General features: G+C 41.4%; 1 protein-coding gene across 2 annotated transcripts in view; it reads left to right on the top strand.

Annotated features, from left to right (window-relative positions):
- Window positions 1-25892, top strand: part of ppp1r12a (protein phosphatase 1, regulatory subunit 12A) — a 57576-nt gene extending 31684 nt beyond the window's left edge. The window contains exons 4-26 of one of the 2 annotated variants that reach the window (XM_030720356.1): window positions 4175-4334; window positions 4960-5104; window positions 5176-5250; window positions 5342-5433; window positions 6586-6743; window positions 6947-7071; window positions 9595-9819; window positions 9961-10052; window positions 10313-10426; window positions 11248-11394; window positions 12270-12434; window positions 13374-13538; window positions 15322-15412; window positions 16264-16437; window positions 16544-16712; window positions 18085-18206; window positions 18354-18419; window positions 20004-20020; window positions 20160-20277; window positions 20967-21071; window positions 21163-21210; window positions 22231-22281; window positions 25770-25892. In XM_030720356.1, coding sequence (XP_030576216.1) covers window positions 4175-4334; window positions 4960-5104; window positions 5176-5250; window positions 5342-5433; window positions 6586-6743; window positions 6947-7071; window positions 9595-9819; window positions 9961-10052; window positions 10313-10426; window positions 11248-11394; window positions 12270-12434; window positions 13374-13538; window positions 15322-15412; window positions 16264-16437; window positions 16544-16712; window positions 18085-18206; window positions 18354-18419; window positions 20004-20020; window positions 20160-20277; window positions 20967-21071; window positions 21163-21210; window positions 22231-22281; window positions 25770-25856 — 2711 coding nt within the window. In that variant the 3' untranslated portion in view covers window positions 25857-25892. Of the gene's footprint in view, window positions 1-4174; window positions 4335-4959; window positions 5105-5175; window positions 5251-5341; window positions 5434-6585; window positions 6744-6946; window positions 7072-9594; window positions 9820-9960; window positions 10053-10312; window positions 10427-11247; window positions 11395-12269; window positions 12435-13373; window positions 13539-15321; window positions 15413-16263; window positions 16438-16543; window positions 16713-18084; window positions 18207-18353; window positions 18420-20003; window positions 20021-20159; window positions 20278-20966; window positions 21072-21162; window positions 21211-22230; window positions 22282-23457; window positions 23647-25769 lie in introns of those variants that run through there. The other variant, XM_030720357.1, reaches the window with a different exon arrangement.
- Window positions 25893-26469: the final 577 nt, after the last annotated feature.

Here is a 26469-nt window from a genome sequence, read left to right as displayed (position 1 = left end):
AAATTGAAATACCGGTAAGTAATATTAGAAGACATGTTCTCAAGAAAATTATTAATCTGCATCTATACACTCTTCTTGATCCAGGGACTCAATTAGAGGGAATTGTTTGGAGGGAGTTTTTAGTCTTGGTGGAGGCATGCAGTCCTAGACTGCTTTTCCTAATCATTTGTATTAAGATTGGAAATGCACACCTTGCCCATTATACATGTCTTAGTTTTGTCATCAAGTTCAGAAGGCGTGTGTGCGTCTGTGTGTGTGCGTCTGTGCGTGTGTGTGTGCGTCTGTGCGTGTGTGTGTGCATGTGCGTGTGTGTGTGTGTGTGTGTTCCCTCTCAGTCTTTAGGGGAAAAAAGGCTCTCTGAACTGTCAGTCTGTGTTCTCTTTAGTTCAGGATTCAAGTATTTGAACGCTTGTGGCATCCAGTGATAATTGCACCCAGAGCACTGTTTGCACCATATTATGTAATGGTGGGTGAGATTTGCACCCACCCAAACATCAGGTTTCTTGGCCAGTGGCTGCTGTCAGTTTTGATTTGCCCGATGCCTAATAGATGCACTGCCTGGTCCATCCTCACACTGCCTCCTCTGCAGTCCATTCCAGATTTCATACACTTCTTTGATCACTGAAAACATATTCCATATGTGGATATTAATAATTTAATTATGAAAACAGTCTTGCATAAACTGATTTTAAGATTAAATCTCTGCTGCAGAATGAATTTCCAAAGCTTCTGGCCTAAAGGCAGCTGCAGACAATCCACAGCTCAGTCCTTTATGCTAGAGGTAGCAGGCAGCATTATGCAACTAGCTGTTGTGTAACACTTCTGTATGTTTGTAATGTGATTTTTCTCCTGGCAAATAGATGCCAGTCATGAGGTAAAACTTGTTAGTGATTGGCCGTGGTTTCCCTTTTGCAGGGACAATCCCTAGATGCTCTCCTTGACCCTTTTGTGTCAAGTGATTTTTAAGTGCCCTGCCATCTTCCTTGTGTTCTCCATCAGCTGCATCATGCAAGCTGCTGCCTGTCCCTGTAATGGATTGAATTTGGACAGCCTCACAGTTGATTCAAGGTATTGTTAGCTTGAGAAAAGAGAAATAATGTGGATTCAACTAACAGCAGCTTTTCTTCAGGTCAAAATGTAGCCTCATTTCATTTGACTTCTCTTCACATCTACTTCTTGGGTGGGGTGGGGTGGGGAGTGGGGGGTTTGTTCTTGGTTCATTGTGGGTTTCGGTTAAGTTTTCTCTTTGGCTTCATCAAACAATTTGTATAGTGGTAATGAGACAAAGTGGGACCCAATGCCTTTTTTGGTCTAGTAAACCTTTATCTTCATCTTTTCATTGCTCAGGTAGAAGATGTGCTGTTCCCTTGTAAAAACTTTGTGAACTGCTGCCAACTCTTCCACTCGCCTCTTGTTCTGTAGTCCTACTTGGCCATTAGGCTCTCTGCTTTTTATAGATGCAGTGCAGGCTTCGTCCCATGTTGCCCTACCTGGCTCGTCCCAATTCACAAGATTAACCCAGTGGTTTTTAGACTTTTTCAGAAGACATAAAAGGTTTAGACTCTCCCCACAATTTGTATGATTAATAATTCCCGTTAGCTTAGTTTCCATAAATAAGTCATAGTTAATCAAATCAGCTTGGTTTAACTCCGCTGGTAGATCACAGACTACTAGTGGTTCCTGATACTTTGTTCACCTCTTCATTGACCCAACCAACCTAGTGAGATTTAGATTACATTTCTTCTATTTATCTGCAGTAAACTTGTGGGTGTTTTGATTTGATTATACAAAGACTGGCACTGTATGATTTTTTTTTTTTTTTTTTTTTTTTTAAAAGAGTTAAAACAGAATGAGAGCATTTTGATAGAAATACAGTGACTTACCCGGTCCAGTCTTTGTCCCAAAGCTGCTCTCTTTGAAATGAAACTTGAAAGCCAGTCAAGACATAAAGCCACTCTTTTTCTATTTGGTTTCACTTTTAGACTTTAGGGCATGTTGCACATTAAGACGATTAATGAGCTATCTTAATCAGATATTACTATTTCCTTGCTTAATTAGTGTGGTGGTTTTGTATGGTAGATTTAAGATTGCTCAAAGAGATATGGACAGATTTGCATGAAAATTTCAGCTGTCTTTGCACAACTTGAGCTGCGTCTACACAGGAAGCAAATTCCAGTGATGTGGCGACCAGACACCATAAAAAGTTAATGACATTAAGTGACTGCGGGCAAAAAGAAAAGCATTGGTAACATGAAGTGAGCAGATCCAGTGATAAACTTTGCGGTGAGCGATTGACGCAACTACCAGTGTGGGCGCAGGATACTGGTGATTGCCACAGGTTAGAAAACCAATTAGAGCCTTCAGTGTTCACTAGCAATCGGTGTGACAAGTAAATTGGTCCCCATGTGGACTCCGCTTTAGAAATCATTAAAAAAAACGTGGCAAATTAAAATGAAATCCAGAGTTGACGGGTTTTTATAATTGATTCAAAATTGACTAACAACTCAAACTATGTGTGGAGGAAAAAAAAAATAAAATCTGACAACACATCAGGTGTGAAGAGACATTTGTGCATATATGTACTGAACCTCTGATGTCCAGATGACTAAGTAAGTTGCACTTCAAAAGTAAAGCATTTGTTAAAAAAAAAACAGATATCATGTTAGTTATTGGAAATACGGCAAACATCATTAAACCATGAACTATAATATCTCTGAGATTCACATGTGTATTATGTGGAGCAATTATTTAGCCTTATGGTTAGAAGCAATGCTCTTGTTTTAGCTTGCATTGAGTGAGGGTTTTTTTTTCCCCCCTATGACATTTAATACTCACTGACCTGTTATCAGATGAGATACTGGAATCCAGTTGACTGTGTCTGACTAACTTTGTTTAGAAATAAAGTGTTCATCTTGTGCTCCTCTCCAGCTAGCTGAAGCTAAACCCCTGGGCAAATGCAGACTTTTCCTCTGCCCTTTCTTCATGCCAGATTTGTAGACACAGATGTCCTTTCATTGTTTTGAAAAGCTTGAGGTTTTCAATCATTCTAGGGTTTCAGGAAATGAGTGATGACATTTCCCTGGGTGCAGAACAAAAACCTATAAGATCAGCTGAAGTTTTGGCTCTCACCCCAGAGCGCTTTTTGGATCATTGTTTATACAGTTCGTTGGAGTTATCTCTCACAGATTGTGCAGCAGAGCATTTCAGACTGTCTTGTGCTCCAACTAGGTATCATCAAGACAGTATAGGCATGTCTGTACAGGCTGCTCTACATCCGGTGTATAGCTTCAGCATATTGACCCACTTAACCAGCTGGAGCACGAGTGTTTGCAGCCACTGTTTTATTACTAAATTGACAGATTATTGGCACAAAGCTGTTGCCTAGAACAGAAGAAATGTTTATCACCTGAACATTTTGAGATGGTAGCAGAATGTTTTCTGTTTCCCTCTATAGAAAATTTCTTAATGAAGTGCAGCAATGCCGGGCTTAATAGAATTACAGTTTGAATTTGTTCAACAATTCATCTCATTCTTCACAATTGAAATATTTTCTGTTATCTCTGCTGTAATCCAGAGCAGAGCTGTCTGAGTTGGTGAAAAATTCATTCACTTATTTAAAAACCAGAACAAAAAGACCACACACACACACACACACACACCCACCCACACACACACACACACACACACACACACACACACACACACACACACACACACACACACTGAAACTGTTCAAAACCAGTAAACTAAGAAAACGAAGCAGGTGGACGTCACATCCTGGCTTTATGTTCCCTGATTACAGAAGGTTGTAATCAGGGGACTGAAGTGTGAGAGCTACACCTAAGCTGTGGTGACTTTTACACTTGGTATGTGGTAGTACAGGTATATAATGGTACATTAACCCTCCAGGGGTGCCAGATGTAACAAATATTCAAAATTTGCTGCTGTTAGTAATGTTTTTTCCCCCTCCACAGCTGAATATGAATTAACACTGTCTCTCCCAAACATTTGCATACTTTACTCTGGATGTAAACAAGTGGAAATCACAAGTATCTTGATCGAATTGTGCCTCGTTCTCTCTCTAGATTCATTGCTGCAGCAGGCAGCTTATTCCTAAGTAGCAGCTAATCCCTGGGTGTTCATTCCACACTATCATTCTCCTCTATCTTATCAGGGGTTGATATCGAGGCAGCCCGGAAAGAGGAGGAGCGCATCATGCTGAGGGATGCCCGGCAGTGGCTCAACAGCGGCCAGATCCAAGACGCGCGGCATGCGAAATCTGGAGGGACGGCACTTCATGTAGCTGCTGCGAAAGGATACGTTGAGGTTTTAAAGTAAGTAGTAGTACACAGACTGTAGAACATGTAACAGTTTGTTACATAAAGCTTCTCCCGTGTGTTACTTTGTTTAAACACTATTTATAGTAAAGATGGTGGTGATGCCTAGTGTCACTGCTAATACCAGACATATCTCGGTCTCTGCATCTTGTCATCTTGCCTTGTTCTGACATCGTCTCTGTGGGTTGTTAATACAGTTGCACTGCTCAAGGATAGAAACCGCAACCGCCTGTCCATCTGGTCTGGGAAGCCAGCCAGCACACTCTGCTGCCATAGATAGCTCTAAGATCTCTGATGTTTAGCACAACTACCGAACACAGGACAGAGATCCAAATGTTTTCCAGATTTATTGGCTGAAATATTTGCTAAGCTCACCCAGCTTTGCTAAGGGATGACTAAGATTTTCAGATTACGTCTGTTTTTTGCTTTTTTTCTTATTCTTTTCTTCGGCAAATCTATATCTCATAAAACTGACCTGGGGTTATAGTACTGATGCACACCTAAGAGCCTGAACCCTGGCAATACCTTGAAAGATTGGTTTACAGAAATAAATCTGAGAACCCCCTCTGATAAGTCAGCCTGTAACTCCTTCTCTCACCCTCCCCCATGTCTTCTTGTGTAGGCTTTTAATCCAAGCAGGGTATGATGTAAATATTAAAGACTACGATGGCTGGACTCCTCTACATGCAGCAGCACACTGGGGCAAAGAGGAGGCCTGCAGGATACTGGTTGAGAATCTGTGTGACATGGACATCATGAATAAAATGGTGAGTAGCTAATACACTCAGGAATCCAGTGATTGGGTCCTGTGCCATCTTTAACATTTGTTTCCCTTCAGGGTCAGACTGCTTTTGACGTGGCAGATGAAGATGTTCTGGGATATTTAGAAGAACTACAGAAAAAACAAAATCTGGTGAGTCACTTTGGCACCTGCGCAAAGTTCTTGAAAAAAATAGGAGAAGCCTTCTCATGACATAAGTGTCTTATTATCTTCTGAATTCCAGCTGATGAGTGAGAAGAAAGATGTTAAGAAATCTCCTTTGATTGAAACAACTACCACAGGGGACAACAATCAATCACTGAAGCCAATCAAGAGGTAACGTTACAGTGAGACATGATCAGTGGAAATGGTTAACTGAATAACATTTTTGGACATGTTCAAAGCCCCCTAAAGCAAAGGTATGACTAATGAAATGTCTTTTTAGTTAAAATATGTTGTGACTTGTCATCTTTTATTGTTTTCTACATAGTCTGTACCTCTGCACCTCCACACCAAAGATATTCCTAGTTGACTAGTAGCTTTTAGTTTGATCAGTTAGGAATCTGTAAATGGTTTGACTGTTAACCCTGCTATATTACAGACATGCAGAACAATGATAATGAGCCTTTAACACCTCAACAGCCATTGATTTGGCATTAAATCTCTTAGGGTTTGATTGCCATTTAGCCACATACTAAATAAACATCTGTAAAATCCACGATTATACTTTGATTGTTCTAAAAGTTTCCCTTTGGTTATGCTAAAGTAGATGCAAACCTAATTCAAAACACACTGGGCTTAGCAGCGTTGTTCCGGCTCCCAGTTCAGCTTGCAATCCCACTAAATGTCCTGCAGTGCATCCCAGAAGCCGCGTTTTCCCACCCTCTTGTTAAAGATAATGCTGCGTCTGTTTTAACAGAAGCCACGCACTGCGCAGAGCAAATGAGGAGGGCTGGAAGGGAAAAAGAAGGAACACCATGGAGAATCCAGTCAGTTTTCAAAATAAAAGAGGACGTGCAAGCGTAACTAGCTAACTCCGTTGATGATACCACACCTTATCTTTGTCATAGGTTGGCTGAATCTACCTGCACTTTATATTTAGTCAGGCAGGTAGCCTTCTGTTCCCATTTCTTTAACAAGTGGGATTGCTCTCCTGCTCACTCTGTTTTTTTTTTTTTTTTCCCCCATTTGAGTTTCATAATATTGGCAGACTATATTTTTAATTAAAATCTTTGTCTCCTTCTTTCCTGTCATGTTTTTTTTTTTTTTTCCTTGTTTCAGCTCTGAAAGTATCTTGTCATACATCCTGTAATTGGTCATGAGTTAGACACCACCCCCCCACCCCCCCCCCAAAAAAAAACTGGATCAAACTGAAAGCTCTTTAAAAAAAAAAAAAAAAAAAAAAAAATCCAGACCAAATTACTCAGGTGCAACCCCCTACTCTGCACTGATGCTGTGTTACTATACTGTTAACTTTGTGTGTTTCAGCAAAGAAACGCTGCTTCTGGAGCCCGAGAAGAGTGCTCCTCGCATTGAGACCTTAGAACCTGAAAAGGTGGATGAAGAAGAGGAGGGCAAAAAGGACGAATCAAGCTGCTCTAGTGAAGATGACGAGGAAGAAGATTCAGAATCAGAGACTGAAGCAGGTACTTATTTTAGACTTTGTGTGTGGGCTATAAAGCTTGTGCATTTTTCTGGTTGCAACTTTAACTACCAGCTCAGTTTTTTTTTTTTTTTTTTTCCTCTCTTCCTGGGCCTTTTATACTACTTCTATGATGTATTTATGTATGTATGTTCAATAAGCCTTATTGTGATAATTATCACACCTCCTTGTTTTTAACTTCCCCAGAAAAGGGTAAGCCTTCAGCAGCAGTAAGCAACAGCACAACGCCAACCAGCGTCACGGTGTCCTCTCCAACTAGCCCGACTAGCCCAACTAACCAGGTGACGACCCCCACTTCACCAGTTAAAAAGGTACGATCCGGTGAATTCGTCATTTTTTTTTTCTTTTTCTCTGAGGAGGAGAAAAAAAAAAAAAAAAAAAAGACAAACCTGTCAGAGATAATTGGCATTTGAGGAAGTCAGGCACTGCAGCCCAGCCATGACGTAATCACATCGCTGTCCTCCCCTCAAACGCCCTCCCGCTGTTGCATGAAGCCCCGGCACATTTGTTCTACTGAGACATGTTTGTGCCTCATTGTCAACACAAATCAATGAAAATCCTTTTACTTGTTCTCACTCTGCAACAGAAACCTGATTTTGCAGTCAGCTGTTTACATAAAAAATTTCACAGCTTAAAATAATTAGAAAAGTAAGTAAAAAATAGCTCTGGCTTGCTTGAATGAGAAGAGCATATAATTGTAAATGGCATTTAACAAATATGGCAGTAGGGTGCACAATGAGAATGTGATTTCCCACTTTTGAAACTGCTGCCCTCTGCTGGCAGAGTAATGCCAAGCATTTAACTAAAGAGAGCCCTGTACATTTTTTTCCCTCTTGGACTGAAATACCTAATGTATTTATTTAAAATGTTGTGAATTAGCCTTAAGTAGTTTAGAATAATAAATATAATTTTTTATTTTTTTTGTTTCTGACTTCTTCTCTTGAAATGAACTTCTTGTTCCTGTCCTTATTTGAAGCCTATTTCTCACTCACATCACAATGTCCTCTGTCTAATAAGTTATGAATGTCCAGATCCAAGTGTATGGATCTTATTTTGAGAACATTAATGTCAGTGAGCATTGTGTGGTGGGTCTAGGCTTTAAAATGCCTGTCTTTGCTGATCAAGTGTGTTTCTTTTGCTGCTGCTTCTGTCTTATTCTCTGTCTCAACCTCTCTGTCTTCCTCTATGCCCTCCCTCCCTCCCTCTCTGCATCTTTCTCACCCTGGGCTCTTGTCTTGGTTGGCTTTAGTTTGAATGTATTACTCCCCTCATGCCTGTGGCGGAGCCAGGCTGTCCTGCATTGTGGCGTCAAGGTTTGCGCAAAACTGGCATTTCTCTAGTACCCAAAAAACTTATGGTGAGGCCTTGGTGTGCACCAGAGTTCTATAATCCTACCTGCACCCGTGCACTGACAAAGCACTAAACACACCTAACCACTCTGACCTGATCCAGACGATGTAGGGTTTTTCCACTAGTTTGAGTCCACCTGCTTTAAGGGCACTGTGCAGCCGCAGTAAAGCTCTCTGTGCTTCCTGAAAATTCAGCTTTGAATCCTAATGGCATTTAGTTTTACATCCGTGTTAATGATGTAAACCAAACATTTCCTGCTGTTGGTTCTTCATGCTAAAAGCTTTCTGCTGGTGAATGAACAGGATGCTTTTATTGTGAAGAAAAAAAAAAATAGAAAATGCATGCACACCACAGAACTAAGCTTCATAAGCAGGTCATTTGAAACCAGTTGACCTTTCTGTGCAGTAAGGATGGGTATTAAGAGTTAAATTACTTACTCTTACTGACACTGCTTATGGAATCGGTGCTATTACGTTTTTTTTTTGCTTGTTTTGTTTTTTATTTAATTGTATAATTTATATTAATAGCCTTACATAAAAGTACTTATTGTGACTTCTTGTTTATAAGTTGTTTAAAACTTTCCAGTTAACAAGTTATCAACAGAATGTGATGAAATAACTATCATCGCATTTCCAAACATTTTTTTACCATGCTGAAGTGATATCAGCTGAAGTTGAAATAGGGCTGGTCTGTACAGGTAACTCTGCTGCACAGTGCTGCAGCTTGTGAGAGCGAGAGTCGCCCCTGCAGCTCACACACAGGCTGATGAAATGTGCAGCAATAAACAGGATATTTATTTCCTTAAGTAGACCAGCACAGAGCAGAGAACTGGTTTCAGTACCCATCACTCCTGTATGGTGCAGTGGAAAAACACTCACAACAAGCCAACACGGTGCAACTAACTGTGGATATTCATCGCATGACAAACCATGAACAGTGGAAAAACCAAAATGGGGATATAGCAGCTTTTCACCAATTATCCTTGCATGGTGTTTTCACTTGTAATCACCAGATGCACTGTCTTAATCCTGCTTTCATTTCTTGTCTGTACGACTTCTGTTGCTTGTAATCTTCTAATAGTTTTTCAAAATGTATATGTTGGCAGGCAAAACTTCCACAGGCTAAACGAGCTGTTGCTAAAAATTACTGAAGTCAGCGTCTTCTGAAAATGCCGTATATCCAGGAATATATTTTACACTTAAGTATTGCAGTCAGGAAGAGGCATATGTTTTTATTCTGAATATAGCAATGATCATGGATCTCACAGCTGCATGTTTTTGAAAATGCTCTTCCAGGTTTCACCCTAAAAAATAAATTAAAAATTGCAGCACTTATAAATTAATCCAGCTTGTTTTTGACCATTGTTTTGACCTGATTGACTTGTTACTCACCATGATGACTAAAAATCTCTAAACGTCTTCATACCATATTTATGTATGGGCAACTGTGTCTCAATTAAGCTGCTGTCCTGTCCTCTTATTCAGGTCATTCAGCCTGCTGGAAAGGTCTCAACTAAAGTGGAAGAGGAGAGGAAGGACGAGTCTCCAGCGTCGTGGCGTTTGGGTTTGAGGAAGACGGGCAGCTATGGAGCGCTGGCAGAGATCACAGCCACCAAGGAGGCTCAGAGGGAGAAGGATACCACTGGGGTGATGCGGTCAGCCTCAAGTCCCCGTCTCTCCTCATCTCTGGACAACAAAGACAAAGAGAAGGTCAGAAGTGATAAAACAGTTTTTGGGATTGGTAGATGATGCTGCTTCTTATTTCTTTATCGATCAAGATAAGTGAACTTTTATGTAGCGTTACTACACAGCTCCTTTACAGTTATGTCCTGCTTATTCTGCTGCCTGCAGGAAAAGGATAAAGGAACCCGGCTTGCCTATGTGGCTCCGACCATTCCGAGGAGGCTGGCCAGTACTTCAGACATTGACGAGAAGGAAAACAGGTAAGTTCCTGGAGCCAAGTGGCTTTGTACAAACGCACATTGGCTGTTGCTCACTGCTGGGTGTCGCAGGCAATAAGCCCCAATGCTGTGCATGGTGTGGCCTTAAGCAGCTGCATTATTTATTTTTTTTTCTAATGTGCAGTAATTAGATTTAGTAATCAAACACATCAGGGAAGATTTCATAAAATGGGAAACTCATTCCTGTCGTATACATGTCGGTTTGGAAACATGGGGTACAATTTTAGCTTGTGCTTCCTCAGGGACTCTACTGCTCTGATACGTAGCGGCTCCTACACCCGACGACGCTGGGATGACGACCTGAAGAACAGTGAAGGAAGTGCCTCCACTAACAGAACTCCCAGCTACCAGCGCAGGTTAGCCTCGGCTGCCTCTGCCATGAACCCCATTCCTATCAGATCTTTGATCTGATGTGTTCATCCATCATAAGGTTGCCTTTGTGTAGCTTTGGAACTAAATTAACTTTGTACACATCGATTGTCAATTTTATCAGTCACCTGCAGGGCAATTTGCTTTTAGTTCTGTCATCAGAGATATGTATGCACATGCTTCCATTTGCAGCAGCTACTTTGAAAGCCATGTAAATCAGCCCAACGCCTCTCTGTCACCGCCACAGAGTCTGTTGCATGACTCTACGGGTCCTGTCAGGTTGCTGTGCCACTGAGAGATTTTAACAAGCCTACATTCAGTCTAATAAATCAGATAAATAAGAAATGCCTAGTGTTGCTCATGGCACAGAACTTAGACGTGGACTTATGCTGCATTCATGTCATATGGAAGAAATGCTGACTACACCGATGAAATCACATTAGTATGTAAAAGCTGATTGGGAGCTTGTCGTGTCTTGTATTTCTTCAGATTCCTGCCTTTTGATGTTGCCAACCAAGGCACCCTTAAATCTAATTTTGAAATGAGGAGAGGGGGAAAAATGAGACAAAACATCTTCCAACCATTGGATGAATTTAGATCATCCCATGTTTTTAAACTCCTGACCAGTGCTTTTATTTGTCCAGCTACTCCCAAATGACATGAATGCAAAAACAGTGTGTCAAAGCTTAATAGTCTTAAATACGTATGTTTCTTGTTCTCTATGTATATATGTGTATGTCTGTGTGTGTGTGTGTGCTCCTTCACCGCTAACATGCCTTTCTCGCCCACCTGCCTGCCAACACGCTAGCACTTCCCATACGCTAGGGCGGAGCGGCAGCACGCGGGACGTGCCAGCCAAGTCTTCGTCAACCTCCAACTTGGACCCTAACACCTGTAATACTAAACCCTGGCAGCCACCTTCCTCCCACTACCAGTCTTACAGCATTTACCGCAGGTACACCAGCCTCAGCGAGGCACCACCACCTCTACAAATACCTGTCTTCTCTCACTCCCTGCGTTTCTGCTCGGCTGGAGTGCCCACCATGTGTTTTGTGTTCCCTGTTTTATATTAAATGTCCTAATTGATGTTTATATCCATCTACTGGATAAAGGGTGGTTAAAACGTTAAATAAAGTCAGAGTTTAATGTGATCCACGGTGATCTATTACATTTACCATCTTATTACTTGTCCAGTACTTTTCCTAAACTCCAGTCCAAACAAAAAGTATTAGTACCTTCTTCAAGCAAGTAGCCCCATGTTTCTTGTTTGGATGAATACATACATGTCCTGTATGTGTAAGTGGTCACTATGATCTGTTTACAGGCATTAATATAGACTGTGAATGTCGCAGGAACTGTTTAAAAACACTCATCTATCTTTTTTTTTAATACAAATTATTATTATCTTATTATATGATTCAATATGAGAACTCATTAGTTTGTTTGTAACTTTAATACTGCAATTAATAATGCAGTTATTACCTCACCTGGCCAAAAGACCAATGAGTTTATGCCATAGATTACCAGATGAGTCTTTTAATTATTGCATCTAGAACTATGGAAGAAAAAAGATGTCACTCTTGTTTTAATTTGCCCAAAAAAAGCTTTAGAGCAAACAAGCTGTCTTTGATGGAGAAAAATGCAATGCAGTGTAGCGTTCGCCCCTTAAAACAAACTGGTTGGACAATTTTTTTTTTTTTTTTGCCTTAAATAAAAAAACAAACACGCACACAACAGTCGTGTCTTAAAGTAAAAGTCGAAACTGTGATTTGCCGTAATCAATCAGCTCTACTTGCATACATTCCGTCTTACTGGTCATTCTTCCTTCAGCGGCTCATTTGGCAGACGACACGAGGACTTGAGCTCCTCAACCACTTCCTCCTCCACGACCACCTCCACCTCCTCATCTGTTACCTCGCCCACAGGCCATCGCGGCCTGCTCTCAAGCCTGGGCTCCTCCTCCACTCGCACTGGCTCCACCAGTCTCACCAGCAGGTATGATTTTTACACCGGGGGGGGTAGAGAGACAGACGCGGCTGTAAAACATAGTTTGTACATATGAATCCATACAGTAAACAGCTGGTGTCATGCACCCCTTCTCTAGGCAGCAGAAATACTGGTTGGTTTAACTATTCATTTACTATTGTAACCCCACCTTTAACCAAGGCCGGCAGCTTCATCCGTCTCCCTCGCTGTGATGGAAAATTGCAAGGGGTGTGGACTGCTGCAGGGAAGGAAGGCTATTTGTAGCATCACTGCTAAGATTAACCACAGAAACTAAGACAACCTGATCTGGTATCTTTTGTATGCAATATATAATACTTTGTGCTAAATGCCATGAATTTAACCATGTGATTTAGTTTCAAATTGATCTTTAATACAGTTTTTATACAGGAGAATATTTAGCCTGCTCCATGAGATTGTGCTCAACTCTGTCTGTTTTCTGTTTGTCTTAATAGTTTAAGAGTAGTCAACCAGTTTTTCCTCCAATTTAATCAACTAGTAAATTAGTTGTCAGGAGCATACCTAATTTCCAGAAGTTTCTCAAAGCTTGAACAGGTTTTTTTTTTTTTTTTGGTTGTTTCCTTTCTTCTTTTCTCTGTTAAATGTGTATCCAGTACAGTTAGTGGACTTAAACACTTCATCGTATTACTAGGTTTTGTTTATTTTGTTAAAACTCAGCAGAAGTGGTGCCAGAGACTTAGCACTGTGGTGCAACCCATACAAAATAGTAAAAAGATGGTGACCTAACTCTCAAAATAATTGTATAACAAAGTAAGTCCGACATGATCATCTGGCAGGCAAGAAAATGTATAGTAATTGGCCCTGCAGTGTTTATATGGGCTTAAGATCCTTGCATTTTTTTTTTTAATTGCAGCAGCTGAAAGGGAATCTGTGAGCTAAAGTTTGTGTTTAAAATGTCTGTATAAACAGGTACTGGTCAGAAGAGAGTGCAGAGAGGGAAAGGGAGAAGGAGAAGGAGTCGGCTGCTGTCGTCCCCACTATAAACACTGGCTCTACTACGACCACCACGTCTACCACTACCACCACCGCCATATCTACCACTACCACCACTACCACTGGCACCGAAAGACGCAGGTAACGCAAACACCCACATACATATATCCATTTTATTAGTTTTCCTCTTAAGCTTGTGATTATTATTATTTTTTTTTTTTAATTAAAAAGTGGTTGTAGTTTTATTTCTGGTAGTCTTTGAATAGTTTTTTTCCATTTAGAAAAGCCGCTGTCATTTCCATAGGGTTGTGTTCACTCCTAGGCTCCGTACGGACACTCTGGGAAGTGAGTGAGAGTTTCTCTGTGAAAGGGGAGGGATATGAGTTTGCGCTTGCACGTGTATATTTGAGTGGGGTTGAGTGCATGTCTTCCTGTAGCAGCGCTGAAATAAGCCACCTGTCACGGTGGGAGTGGGGCCGGGCTGCTTCAGAGCCTGAACTGCTCCAGTGACTTCTCCTTATAAGGAAGGTGGGCAGAAGCAGCTCATTTTCCTCAAGGCCAAGGCCCCATTCTGGGCTGAATGAGTTCATACTTGTGTGTGTGGCCAACAGAAGCGTGCTTCAGGCTGAGACAAGCGATTTACTGTTTTATTTTCCAAACTGTGTTGCCTTTTGAGCTTCTTTTCTTATATCTGTGCTTTGTTGCTATATTACAAATGTATATCTCTAGCAGGCAGCAGTGATTTTTAGAATGGCTGTTTTTAATTTCCCTTGTGAAAGTGAAGCATGGATGCCTTCTACTCCAACCCAACTACATAAAGTACTAGAAAAGCAGTTAAGTTAAAGGCTTCTTTAGTTAATATTAAATACTTTAAATAAGCTACTGGGGAAAAAAAAACACCCATACCATTAGGAAAAAGCTTTACAGCAGTATTGTAGAAGAAACCAGATGTCCAGAGAGGATTAATGGGTTACATGTCTGGCAGTGAACACACCCAAATTAAAGAGAACCTGCTACTTTAAGACCACACAAAGTATAAAACTGTCTTTGTCACTTCATGCTGGGACTTTCCAGCACACAATGGTGCTTTCTTAGCTCCATCTGTACACTTTTTGTGACATTTTGTGATGTGAATGTATGATTGAAGGCCAGACCCTGTGAAGGTCCTGAACCTGTTTGAGAAACAGTGCTGAATGATTTAGTCTAGTGTAGTCTTCATATCAGCTGAAAACAAAACATCAGCTGACAGTAATAACTTTTGCCTGGTTCTTTTTGGGGAGTTCAACTAAGCTTTTCAGGTGGCTAAAGCTGGATCCTGGAAATACTTAAAAGTAAACTGCACTGTCTCTAAGCCTCTTTTTTTTTTTTTTTTTAAGCTTGGGCTGTGGTTTACGATAAGAAATAAAATATTAATATACATATTCCTATCACATTAACACATTTGTTCAATGTTCTTAAACTCAACAAAGTACTTTACTGTTTTTTGTTTGTTTATTTATTTTTTTGTGCTTGCTTGTAGATACCATATTTTCACTTATAATATGTTTCCACTGTGAGCTTGCTTTTAAGTTTGAAATAAAATGCTCCTAAAGTCTTGTTTATAACTAGAAATACCCTGTGTAGTAGTTGTGTGAGCAGGTGTGTTACTAGATAATGTTTCTAACAAATCTGTGCATTTCGAGGTCTTTTCTGCTGATTCCAATCTTTTGTTGACATCTGTTTCTTTTGTGGATGGTAAGAATCAATATAATGAGGACAACTACAACGCTGTATAGGAGAGATGAGATATCTTTTAATAGATAATTTTCCCATTTGATAAGTCTGAGAGTTGTTTGTTTTGATTTTTTTCTTTTCTTTTTTTTTTCTTCCAAATCTTTAACGTACGTGTGTGTCTGTGTCTGTATCTTGTGTCTGTACCTGTCAGGTCATACTTGACTCCAAAGCGAGATGAGGAGGCAGAGTCTCAGAGGAAAGCTCGCTCCAGGCAGGCTCGACAGACAAGGAGGTCCACCCAGGTTAGTTAACCTGTGTCCCCTTTAATATGCTGACTCTTCGTCTGCTGTATTTACTTTCTTGTATTTAAATTGAAAATGGTAGATGTCCCTGTTAAACAAAGTTTATGTTCAGGTAAACCCTGCGAGTCGGAGGCTCAGGCTTCAGACTGCTCTAAACCCTGTTTTTACTGTTCTTGGCTCTGTATGTCGTCAGTGAGAGCCGGTATCCAAATATGGCCATCTCAAGCCCACAGCGCTGTTTCAGCTCCACCCACCTGCTCCTCTAACCTTTTTGTTTACAAGGGGCAGCCAATCAGAAGAAAGTTGGCTTGAAAGAAAGGGGAAGAAAGCTAAAATGCTTTTTTTTTTTTTTTTTTTTTTTAATTAAAAAAAACAAAACAACCTAATATTGCAATTTAATCTCAAAATTGCACCCAGGATGGTTGGACAGGTTTATCTGTCTGCTGGCCAGCAATAAAGGAAGTAAAAATTCAAAGAAGAAAATCTGGTATTTAGCCAAGGTTTAACAGCATGGCTGAGATCGGTACCGCAAATGTAAGTGTGTCAATCTTGACATGGTAAGAATTAAGGTAGTGGAAGAAATCACAGGAACACACTTGTTTTAATCTACAACTCAAACCTCGACTGTACCACAAAAGCCTAAAAACCTGAGTCTCTAAACTTTCCCATCAGTTTTTTTTTTTTTTGTTCTTAAATAAGACCTGTTATTTTTGTTGAGATAGCCCAGAGTTGTGTACATATGAATCAAACTAATAAATCACCAATTCTGCTGCAGGCCTAGAATGAGTAAATATTAGACTGATTTTTAAAAATCATCCAAGAAAGAGAGAAAATGACTTTTCTTCTTCCAGGGTGTGACTCTTACTGACTTGCAAGAGGCCGAGAAAACAATCGGCAGGAGTCGTGCCACAAAGACTTGGGAGGAGGAGAAAGAGGAGAAGGAGAAGCAGGACAAGGAAAAGCAAGAGGAGAAGACGGAGACGAAGGAGGACGATTACCGATCTAAGTACCGCACCTACGAAGAGGTACATCTTTATTTAATTTTATTTTTAACTTTCCTGAGAAGTATTGCTGCAGTTACACAATATTTTGGCTAGCCTAACCTCTTCATTTCACCCTCCTTTGTCCCAGCGTTCCAGGCCTTCATCTTCTTCCACCTCCACCATTTCCACAGTCAGCACTGCCTCCACCCCTTCCTACTCTAGCACCACGTCCTCCAGCACTAGCTCCCTCAACAGGCCTAACAGTCTGACGGGGATCACCTCCTCCTATAGCCGTTCCTCCAGAGATACAGAGAAAGGTCAGTATCTTTCATATCTGACAAAGTTACTGAAAAGTTGAGGTTGAAATAACTTGTATAAAGCTGTATAGGCACAGTCTGTAGGTGCCTGATGCTGTAGCTGTCGCCACAGTTTTCACAAGGGCCAAATGTTGATTAAGAGCACTGACACAGAAAGGGACTGGATTGCCTTTTAATTTAAGTACCTCGTCAATTAACAAATAAATCCATGAAGTGTCCCTGGGAAAATGGAAAGCAGCTGAAGGAAAGAGTAACTGCTTTGTTCTGTGACCAAACCTTTGCTTTTTTTTTCAAACCCTCACCAAGTCAATTTGTCATGATTGTGCATTTTATGGGGTCAACTCAACACTTGTTGAACCTGAATGTGAACTTAGGTATTTGACACCATTTGTCAACATTAATTAAAAAAAAAAAGCAAGAAAACTGTTAAGTTGAAGGAGTGTCAGAGGTGAAAACAGACTGGAGTGTAAACTTGGCATGTCAGTGTGTCCTACAGATTTAGATTCTACTTACGGTGGGGTGAGGGTGTGTGTGCGGAAAGAGGCATACTTTTCTTAAATGAGCTATTGAATAATACTAATACTGCTTTTAAGTATTTGATTTACCAGTCTATCCCTCTATAGTCCAACCCTCAGCTATGGTCATGAGATCTGGATAAGGGCATAATGAGTAAGGCTTCAACTACAAACTTTTGAAATAAGTTTCCTCCGTAGGCTCAGCCTCAGTTACAGTGAGGATCTCCCTGTTCCTCCGTGTTGACCAGTTGAGCTGCTTCAGGCATCTTGTGAGGATGCCTTCTGGGCATACTCCCTTTTGAGGTTTTTTGGGCAACTCAAAGTGGGAGGAGACCCTGGGGTAGACCCAGAACCCGCTGGAGAGAGAATAATCTAATCTGGCCTGAGAATGCCTTGAGATCCCCCAGAATGAGCTGGAAAGTGTTGGGCAGAAGGGTGTCTGGTATATACCCTGCTTAGCCTGCTGCCTCTGCAACCTCACTTCAATAAGAGAGAACGTTTTGACAAATAAACAGATGAATCTACTGGCTTTCCAGAGGTTTTTTTTTTTTTGGTAACCCTAATGGACTCCAGCTGCATGTTGTTGGACTGCAGACCAGTTTTGCTCTGCACCCTTGGTGAGATCAGGAGAGATGCACATGAACCAGTTTTCAGCCCAATCAGAGTATTCCTGCAAAGCACAATATGAAGGATAGGAAATCACAAGACAGAAGGGCAAGGGCTAGCTGATTAGGGACTGGTTTTGGTTCTTTATAGTAATGTTTAAGAAGATATGAAATACTATAATTCTATAGCTGTCTTTATGTGACATAATCTGTGAGTACAATAATTGTTGACGTTGTTCTCTATGAAACCAGAAACAGACAAGAAGGAGGAGGAAAAGGAGGGTGAGGACAAGTCTCAGCCCCGCTCCATACGGGATCGCAGGCGGCCCCGCGAGAAGAGACGTTCCACTGGGGTCCCCTTCTGGAGTCAGGATGTAAGAGATTTGCACACAATATTAAAAGATTTCTCTTTAGTTTTTGAAGTACTCATTCATAACTCGTGAACAGCTCCAGGTGTTTTTCTTTGATCATTCGGATAGCTGAAAGCTGCAGCTAACCCCTCATATCTTTTTAAACTCCAGGGTGATGAAAATGACCCCGACCAACAGTCCGACTCAGAGGAGGGCAACGCCAAGGGAGAGACACAGGTAACTCAGCTCACAGGGCAGAAAGTAGATTAAAATGACTTAAGTAGAAGCCCTCCAGCCTGTTAACCAAATCAGGCTAGTCTTTTTGCTCTCTGTGTATCCTGAGACTTCCGTTTGATTTTTGCCCTTTTGCATTTCTTTTCTATTCTGGTCCTTCTTCCTCAGCTCATCTCATGTAGTCAAAGCCAAGGAAGTGGAGCGCTCTTTGATATTCAGTCTTCTACTCTGTACAGCAATGATTTCCTCCCCTCCCACTTATCTTTTCTGTCTGCGGCCTTTGAATTTTACCCCCCCACCCACCTTCCACCTTCCGGTGATTGTCTGGCGTCTGAGGTGACCTTGCAAACCAAAGCGCACTCAGCAGCAGATCAGTGGGCTTTAAAAACATGTAGAAACACAAAAGGAAGGAAGTGCAGGTCTTTTAAGGTCAGCTCACACACTTCAATAAGATGATTTTTCTCAAGTTGAAATCTGGCGTGAACTTTTTTTTTTTCTTTTTCTTTTTTTGTATAAGTCACTGAGAGCCACAATTTGTAAGAAATTTATAAAGGGCTCTGGCCCCTGAAATAAGGATAAATAGGTTGAGGACTCGGGTGCATTCATACGGTCTTTAGAAGCCACTGAAGCTGCAGCTCTGAAAATATTGCCCCCTGGGTGCACTTCCTGTTTGGATGGGAGTGCCTTTTGTAGTATAACAGAGCGCACAGTTTTCCTTTGAGTACCGTCATCGTGGGGGTGAGAGGGAGATGCAACAGCTGTTTATCATCGCTTTCTGTAGGACAGTAAAAAGGGTGGACCAACAACAGCGTGCCCTAGATCGGAAATGAGCAGTTATCTGTGTAGGGATTCAAAAACATACAGGAAACCCTCTTCCCTTCCTGCTCAGCTCTCTTAATTACAAGCACAACAATTTCTTTTTGAGTCAAATTAGCAAATATTAAGCTCATCTAAGCTTATCCTGGTAAGTGTTGGAGCTGAAACAAAATTCCTGGTTGCTTCCTAATTGGTAGAGAAGAAGAGAGTAAAGTCATGAATATGAAAAACGGCTAAGCAGAATATGTCCAGAATATGTCTTCAAAGCCTTTCTGAATAATGTCGAGAAGCACTCTCAGGGCTTTTAAACCCAGGGTGTAGCATTGTTGCCACCGCGCTCTGTCCACCTCCGGAAGGAGACTGCAATTTTTAAAATAGCTGGAAAACCGACCTCTCAACCTGCCCTCCCTATCTGATGTCTGGCTTCATTGTCGTGGCTGTGGCACTACACAAACACAGCAGATATGGAGGCGCAGCGGGCGCCTCAAGGCTGTCACTGGCATGTCAGCTGTTAGTGGTTACTGTGTTTGTATGTGCATGTAAAGCAGTTTGAAGGAAGCTGACTACATGGGAGTGAAGGTCAGGTGCTGAGACAGAGAGGCTGCAGATTAAATAACCGGTTCCATCCTTCAGTTCACTGTTTTTTAAGTCCTCCATCAAAAGTGGATCTTCAAATATCTTAGCAGTTCCCCGAGTGTAAAGACTGAAAACATTTTATGGCAGAATAAAACATTTTCTAACATTTTTGTTTTGTTTTTTGCTTTCCTACAGAGTGACCGATTGTTCAGGTAGGTTTCCCCTCCTTCGTGTTAAATTCCGTGTGTGTGTGTGTGTGTGTGTGTGTGTGTGTGTGTGTGTGTGTGTGTGTGTGTGTGTGTGTGTGTGTGTGTGTGTGTTATAAACAAATGCGTGTCATTACTGTTGCAGGAATGAGAGCACTTCATCCTCGGATCGTAATGACGCCCTTTTTACCCGTAGCTACAGTGAGAGTCGAAGGCCATATTCCAGCCAACTGGATAAAGATGACGCCATTGACTACAAGAAGGTATTTATTTTCAACAGCATTAACTCGTACATACAGTACTGTGCAAAAGCAATGACCCAGATTTAAATTGTATCTTTGAAAAAATAAAATAAATTGTATCTTTAGGCACTTTGACTGTAAACCTATCATAAAAATGCATAACTTGTTTGCATTTCGTTAGCTTAATCTGTGAGAAATTCCAAAGATTCAACAGGCATGGAATGTTTTTGCACCACCAAGGTGATTCCCACTGTGTTTTACAGCAATCTGTAAAAAATGGCGGAGGCTCTGTCACAGTTTGGGGCTGCATTTCAGCCAGCGGTGTCGGGGATCTTGAGAGACGTTTTGGAATTGTGAATGCAGAAAAGTACAGTCAGATTTTGATCCATTGTGCAGTACCATCTGAAAAGTGCTCCGATCGGCAACAGCCTCATTTTTCAGTGTGACAGTGATCCCAAACACTGCGAATGCAGTAAAAAAACCAAACATTGATAGAAAAACACACAGTTGGAACACTGTCAGTGGTGGACTGGCCTCCCCAGAGCCCGGACTTCAGCATTATTGAAGGTTTTAGAAGGGTTTTGTTTTATATTTGAGGCTGTCTGTGTGACTCAGAATTAAAGGTTTTGTTTTGTAAGCTAAAATATTTTTAAACAAAAACTTGACGGTTGCACTTACTGACTGTTGGATGCGATTGCCTTTCTCTTCAGCTCTACGAGCAAACATTAGCTGAGAATGAGAAATTGAAGGCCCAGTTACGTGAGACAGACCTGGAGCTGGCAAACTTGAAGTTACAACTAGAGAAGGCCACACAGGTATGCAGAAGTCCTTCATCAGATCGCTAAAAATCCCGATGCGATGATTAAGGTCTCTTGACGTATTCCACTGTTTTATCTTCCATTGCAGAGGCAGGAACGCTACGCTGACCGATCACAGCTTGAGATGGAGAAAAGGGTAATGATGGAGCTAGTTTAATAACCCACCTCTGTTCCAAATGTCCTTTTTTTTTTGTTTGTTTAAAAAAAAAAAGACCTTTTATTGAACATGTATATACCTCTGTCTCTCGAGTGTCTCTCAGACTAAATGCAGTTTATTTCAGTTATATTGGTTAAGCATCACAATAACACTGCCCCAATGGGTTTATGTCTGAAGGTAACAAGCAGGCCCCAATATCATCTGGGTGGTGGTATGATCTTACCCTGAGTTTTTGTATTAGTCTCTCCTCTGCTGCTGGCTGTCATCTCTCACATAGCTGAGGGTCAAACGGAGGCCCGCCCTCCCTCCACGCCACCCAGAACACCGCCACCTTCTCTATTCACCTGTTTTTGAACCTCAGAGGCAGCGTGTGGTCACCACTTTTCAAGACTGCTTATTTTTGTTGTTTTTCCCAGTGTGTGAAAGTGTGAAGTACCTCAATTTGTGCAGAAAGTTGAATTGTCGGCTTTTATATTTATATTTATGTGCATGTGTGTTTTCACTCTTTTCTGTAATGACTCTGGCATCTTCAGCTGCAGCTCCTGTAGCCACAGCATCATAACCAGTGGATATTTAAACTTGAGCCATTATTTTTAAACCCCTGCTTTCAATCTTAGCAACATTTGAGGCCATCAGACAAGTCTCATCTCTCTTCACAGCCTTTTACAGTATAAGAATATCCTTTTTTTTTTTTTTTTTTCCTCTTTTTGTTGTTCCCATGAACCATGTCTTTAACTTACCATCCAACACAACCTTTAAACATCTCCATCCTCATTTCTTGGCTCATTTCTGTCTTTAGACAGTTTTAAATTCATTGAAGGTCTGAACTGGCTGCTGCTTGCAGATGCCTCACGAGACATGCGTGTGCTCAAGTGTGCCCTGTCACTACATCCTCACCATCTCCCACGCCTCTCCTTTCCTGCTGTGTGTTGAGCCGGCACTGGACTGCGTCTTTGTGTTTGTTAGTTCAGATTTAACTTGCTTTTCTCCGCCCAACAGGAAAGAAGAGCTCTAGAAAGGAAGATTTCTGAGATGGAGAAGGAACTTAAGGTACCAACACACAATCACACACATGCATACATTTTTTTAAACTGCATATTTATACACTATGTGTCTTTTCATATTTTGTTGCTGCTTTCTCAGATCTCTGTAAGGACTAAATCTTTAAAAAAAAAAAAAAAAAAAAGACAAAAGTTGTATATAAATGTCATTTTCCTTAAACTATACTGTCTCTTTCTTAGGATCCAAAGAACAAATATAATAATAGTTAATGAAGGGAAAACAACTGCATACAATATTCAATAAGTTATGAACCAAAATTGCAAATTTTATCTTAAATATGAGAGAAATAACCCAAAGATTACTACAGAGGTCATCATATTTTTCTCTAGTATACTTTTATTAAACAGACACACATCCTACAGTCATGTATCAACATCAGTATCAGTGCATCACTACTTATGTAGCTCCTATATCTCTCATATTTTAATGAGTCATTCTTTAAAGGCAGTTTAAAAGACTGTTTGGTAGAGATGCCAGCAGCAAACGTTACAGGTGTGACAGTTTTAAGTGACTAGTTTAAAAAAAAAAAAAAACTCACTAGCCAAATGGCGTTAAGCTTAAGCTCAGTTGTGGTTAGATTTTTATATTTGGACCAATAGAATTCACCGCCTCTGTCCCCATGTGCGCTCCTTATACACCTGCTGATGTCGTCTTTGCTCTTCGGGGCACGTCTGAGGTCAGCTGCTGTAATATTTGTTCACTATTAACATTTAAGCCTCTGTACTGAGATGGCCAATTAAGTATTCCTTTTCTGGAAAATTGATTTTTAAGCTGAGAAAAGAGGGGAGAAAATCTATCAAACCCTAGTAAGCATGTGTTGTTCTGTCACTGATAACAGTGTGTTTATTTTTAGGTCTTAGGCAGCTGGCTGATCTTATCAGTGTCACTTTTCCATTCTGTCTACAAGCATCAAGCTGATCCTCTTAATCATTCCTTCGGATTCCAAAATCTGTCCCCATTTTCTAACGATCTTCCTTTTGTTTTCCCTTTTTTCCTTCTCTCGGCCCCTCTTCTTTATTAATTTAAATTGTCCTGTCTTTCATTAATCCTTTCTCTCTTGATTTGTCTCCTCAAACATGTGTCCTCTTCTGCCACTCTCGCTCTGTCCTCCCTCCTTTTCTTTGTTCTTTCTGTGTTGTGGTTGTTCTTTTCCCCCTCCTGCAGAACCTCCCCCAGGTAAAGCAGGTTCAGGCCCTACGCCAGGTTAAGGAGCGGCTGCAGGCTGAGAACCGGGCCCTGGCCCGCGTGGTGGCAAAGCTCTCGCAGTCGGCCTGCAGCCAGCTGCCCACCGTCGACCTCTAGGCCACGTCCGTTTGTCTGCCACCATCTCCTCCTCTTCCTCTGCTTCTTCTCCTCCTTCTTCCCCCCTTCCAACCCCATTTTTCTCATGCTCCATTTGCGCTCTGCCCCGCACCCATAGACAGGCAGGTGTCCAGCCGCCCAGCCATCACTGGTTTTGTAAATGATCCCTTCTGCCTCCCCTGAGCTTTTGTTTGTTTTTTTTTTTTTTTTGGATTGGGGAGGGTGTCTTTGATTTTCACAACAGGACACTCTCCTTTTGCAGTACACGCCTGTCCGGTGGTTTGCACACCTCCCAAACACATGAAAACATTATCCAAATACCCCAAATTGCATGTTAATAACAGATTGAAGCAAAGCTCAGGTAAGTCTTCACAGTGTGACAGATGTACTGTACTGTGAAGGAAAGTGTCCTCTTTGACGTTTCGACTTGTGATGCTTTCTTCAGGGGGAGCTCAGTAGTTCAGTTTGGCTTGTTCTGGCTTCTTTGCATGAAGTGGTTTCCTACAGCATCAGTTTTTTTTTGGACGGAGATCTTCAGAGACCCAACCCACCTTGCCCTCCCCTCCTCGTCTGTACATGAGTTTAACAAATGTTTAAGACGAATGCATGCACAGATGGGTTTATCTTGGACTTTGCCCTGTATGCAATATAAAGTTAATATTTAGTCACAGTGTCATTAGTTAAACTAGCAGACAGTTTTTATACTATGTAGTCAAGCAGGACTTGGATCTCTGGGGCAGTCTCCTCTGAACCCTGTAGAACACCTCTGTACAAACGTGTTTTTGGAGAGCAAAGTCATTTATTTAATCAGTAATTCATATTGAAGACGTGCTGTTGCCCAAACGGGAGACGTTTCAAGTCTATTGTGCTTTTATAGGAAATATTTAAACCTCGCAGAAGGCCGGCCAATGCCAGGATTTATTAATTATAGAGCTAGAGAATGTCTGGCCTACTTATTACAGCTCATTCAGTGATGTGTTGCTGCCTATAATACAGTAATATGAAGACATTTAAAAGAATGTGTTCTTAAGTCCACTAGATGTCATGAAGAAAAGGGAATTGATTCATAATCTGGCTTTACTTAAGTCATACACTCACATTTGAGATGTGATCGCAAAGTTCTGCAGCTCTGCCTGTTGAGAAAATTAAAAACCTTACCTGATTTTAAACCTGGCGAATCTCCTCTTTGAGGTCATCTCCTTGTGCAGCCCTGCACTGCTTCTAGAGCAGCTGCTACTTTTAGATCAGACCCTTTCTGACCACTTCCATGTGTATCTGCAATATTTTAAACTTGAACTACATTTTGAAGAAGAGGAAAAAGAGCCCAGGTGGGAGCGGTGAAGGAAGATTGTGTTGGTGTGCATCATCAGTGCCGTGAGCAGGCGTGAGACGACGCGAGCCAGCTCAGGCTGTTTGTGCTGAATGTTTTCTTTCAGATTTGCCAGCGTGCTGTAATAGGAGCCCACATTAACAGTCTGACCCTGGGAGGCAAATTAGCAGTGAAAGCTGGATAAATGAGTAGCATGCTCGCTGCGTGGCACTTAATGCAGGAAGAACCAGCGGCTGTTATTTTGACATGAAAGTTTGATACAAGTCAGGCACAGATGTTTCCTCCCTGCACAATTTGAGGTGAAATGTCAGATGCAGAAGTGTAAGTGGTCAGAACAGGATCTTCTTAAGCTGTTTGAAATTAGCTGCTGCATTGGAGGCGACTCAGAGATGCACGAGGAGACAACTTTGAAGGCGCGATCAGCTGATTGTAAGTGGGGTATAGTTTCTGATTTGCATCTGTGATCTAGAACTTTAACCAAAAACAATACTTTGACAGTTTTGATCAGATGTTTTCCTCCTCCTCTGCTGTGTGTATTTTTGGGGCTGCCTGCAGCAGCCACTTAGATTCTGCATGGCTTTCCCAGAATCTTTGGCCTGTGGTGTGCCCGCTTTTACTTTTTCTCTCTTGACTTGGAACAAAATTTTTTTTCCCTTCAATTTAAAAGAAAAAAAAAGTCCAAAATTGAGATGCTGTGATTCCTGAGATTGCTTTACAAAGGCTGCTATTAACAGTTTGTAAAAACAGGCCTGACTGGTTTAACAGCGTGTTTACGTGGCGAGACTTGTCTAAGCCTTGTCTCTGTGTCTTCCTCCCCTCCCTGTTTCCCTTTATTCCCTTTCAGATGCTCCCAGACTTGAAAGCAGACAACCAGAGACTAAAGGACGAGAACGGAGCGCTCATTCGAGTCATTAGCAAGCTTTCCAAGTAGAACATACCCCCCCCGCCCCATCTTCTGCACCCCCCCCCCCCCCCCAGTCCCCCATGGCAGTGACTAATGGAATTGCACATTTAGATATTAATTGCAACAGACATCAGAGACAAGACTCCTGTCTTTTTGGGTTTTTTTTTTTGTTTTGTTTTTTTTTCCTCCCAACTCTCAATCTCCCTTTTGCTCCTTCACCACTGCAGCATCCACCCATCATATCCATCCATCCCTCGTTCCGCACCTCCTTGACTTTAACCCGCCAGATTGTGTGGCTGCTGTCCTGATAGAACCACTGAGTTTACAGAGCAAAAAGGAAGAAGGCTTGTGCGTGTGTGTATGTGAGTGTGTGTGTTTGTGTGTGCGTGTGTGTGATCAGCATGTAAAATTATTGCGGGCGGGGAAGCCTGAAAACTATTTAACCAATAAGCCTTAGTTGTACATAAAGAGAAAAAGAAAAACACTTCAAGCTCTTCTCTCTCTTTCTCTCTCGGCTATCTTTGAGAAACCGATATCCAGCACCTGATTTTATTTGTGCCACAATCTCTTATTTGATGTAACTTCTCGTTTCCTCTTCCGTGTTGTACTGTGTTGTGTGCTGTGCAGTCCTTCACTCCCT

Source organism: Archocentrus centrarchus, chromosome 23 (genome assembly GCF_007364275.1).
Source record: "Archocentrus centrarchus isolate MPI-CPG fArcCen1 chromosome 23, fArcCen1, whole genome shotgun sequence".
NCBI lineage: Eukaryota > Metazoa > Chordata > Actinopteri > Cichliformes > Cichlidae > Archocentrus > Archocentrus centrarchus.
Note: the sequence above shows the minus strand (reverse complement) of the source record. Positions and strands in the feature narration are given on the sequence as shown.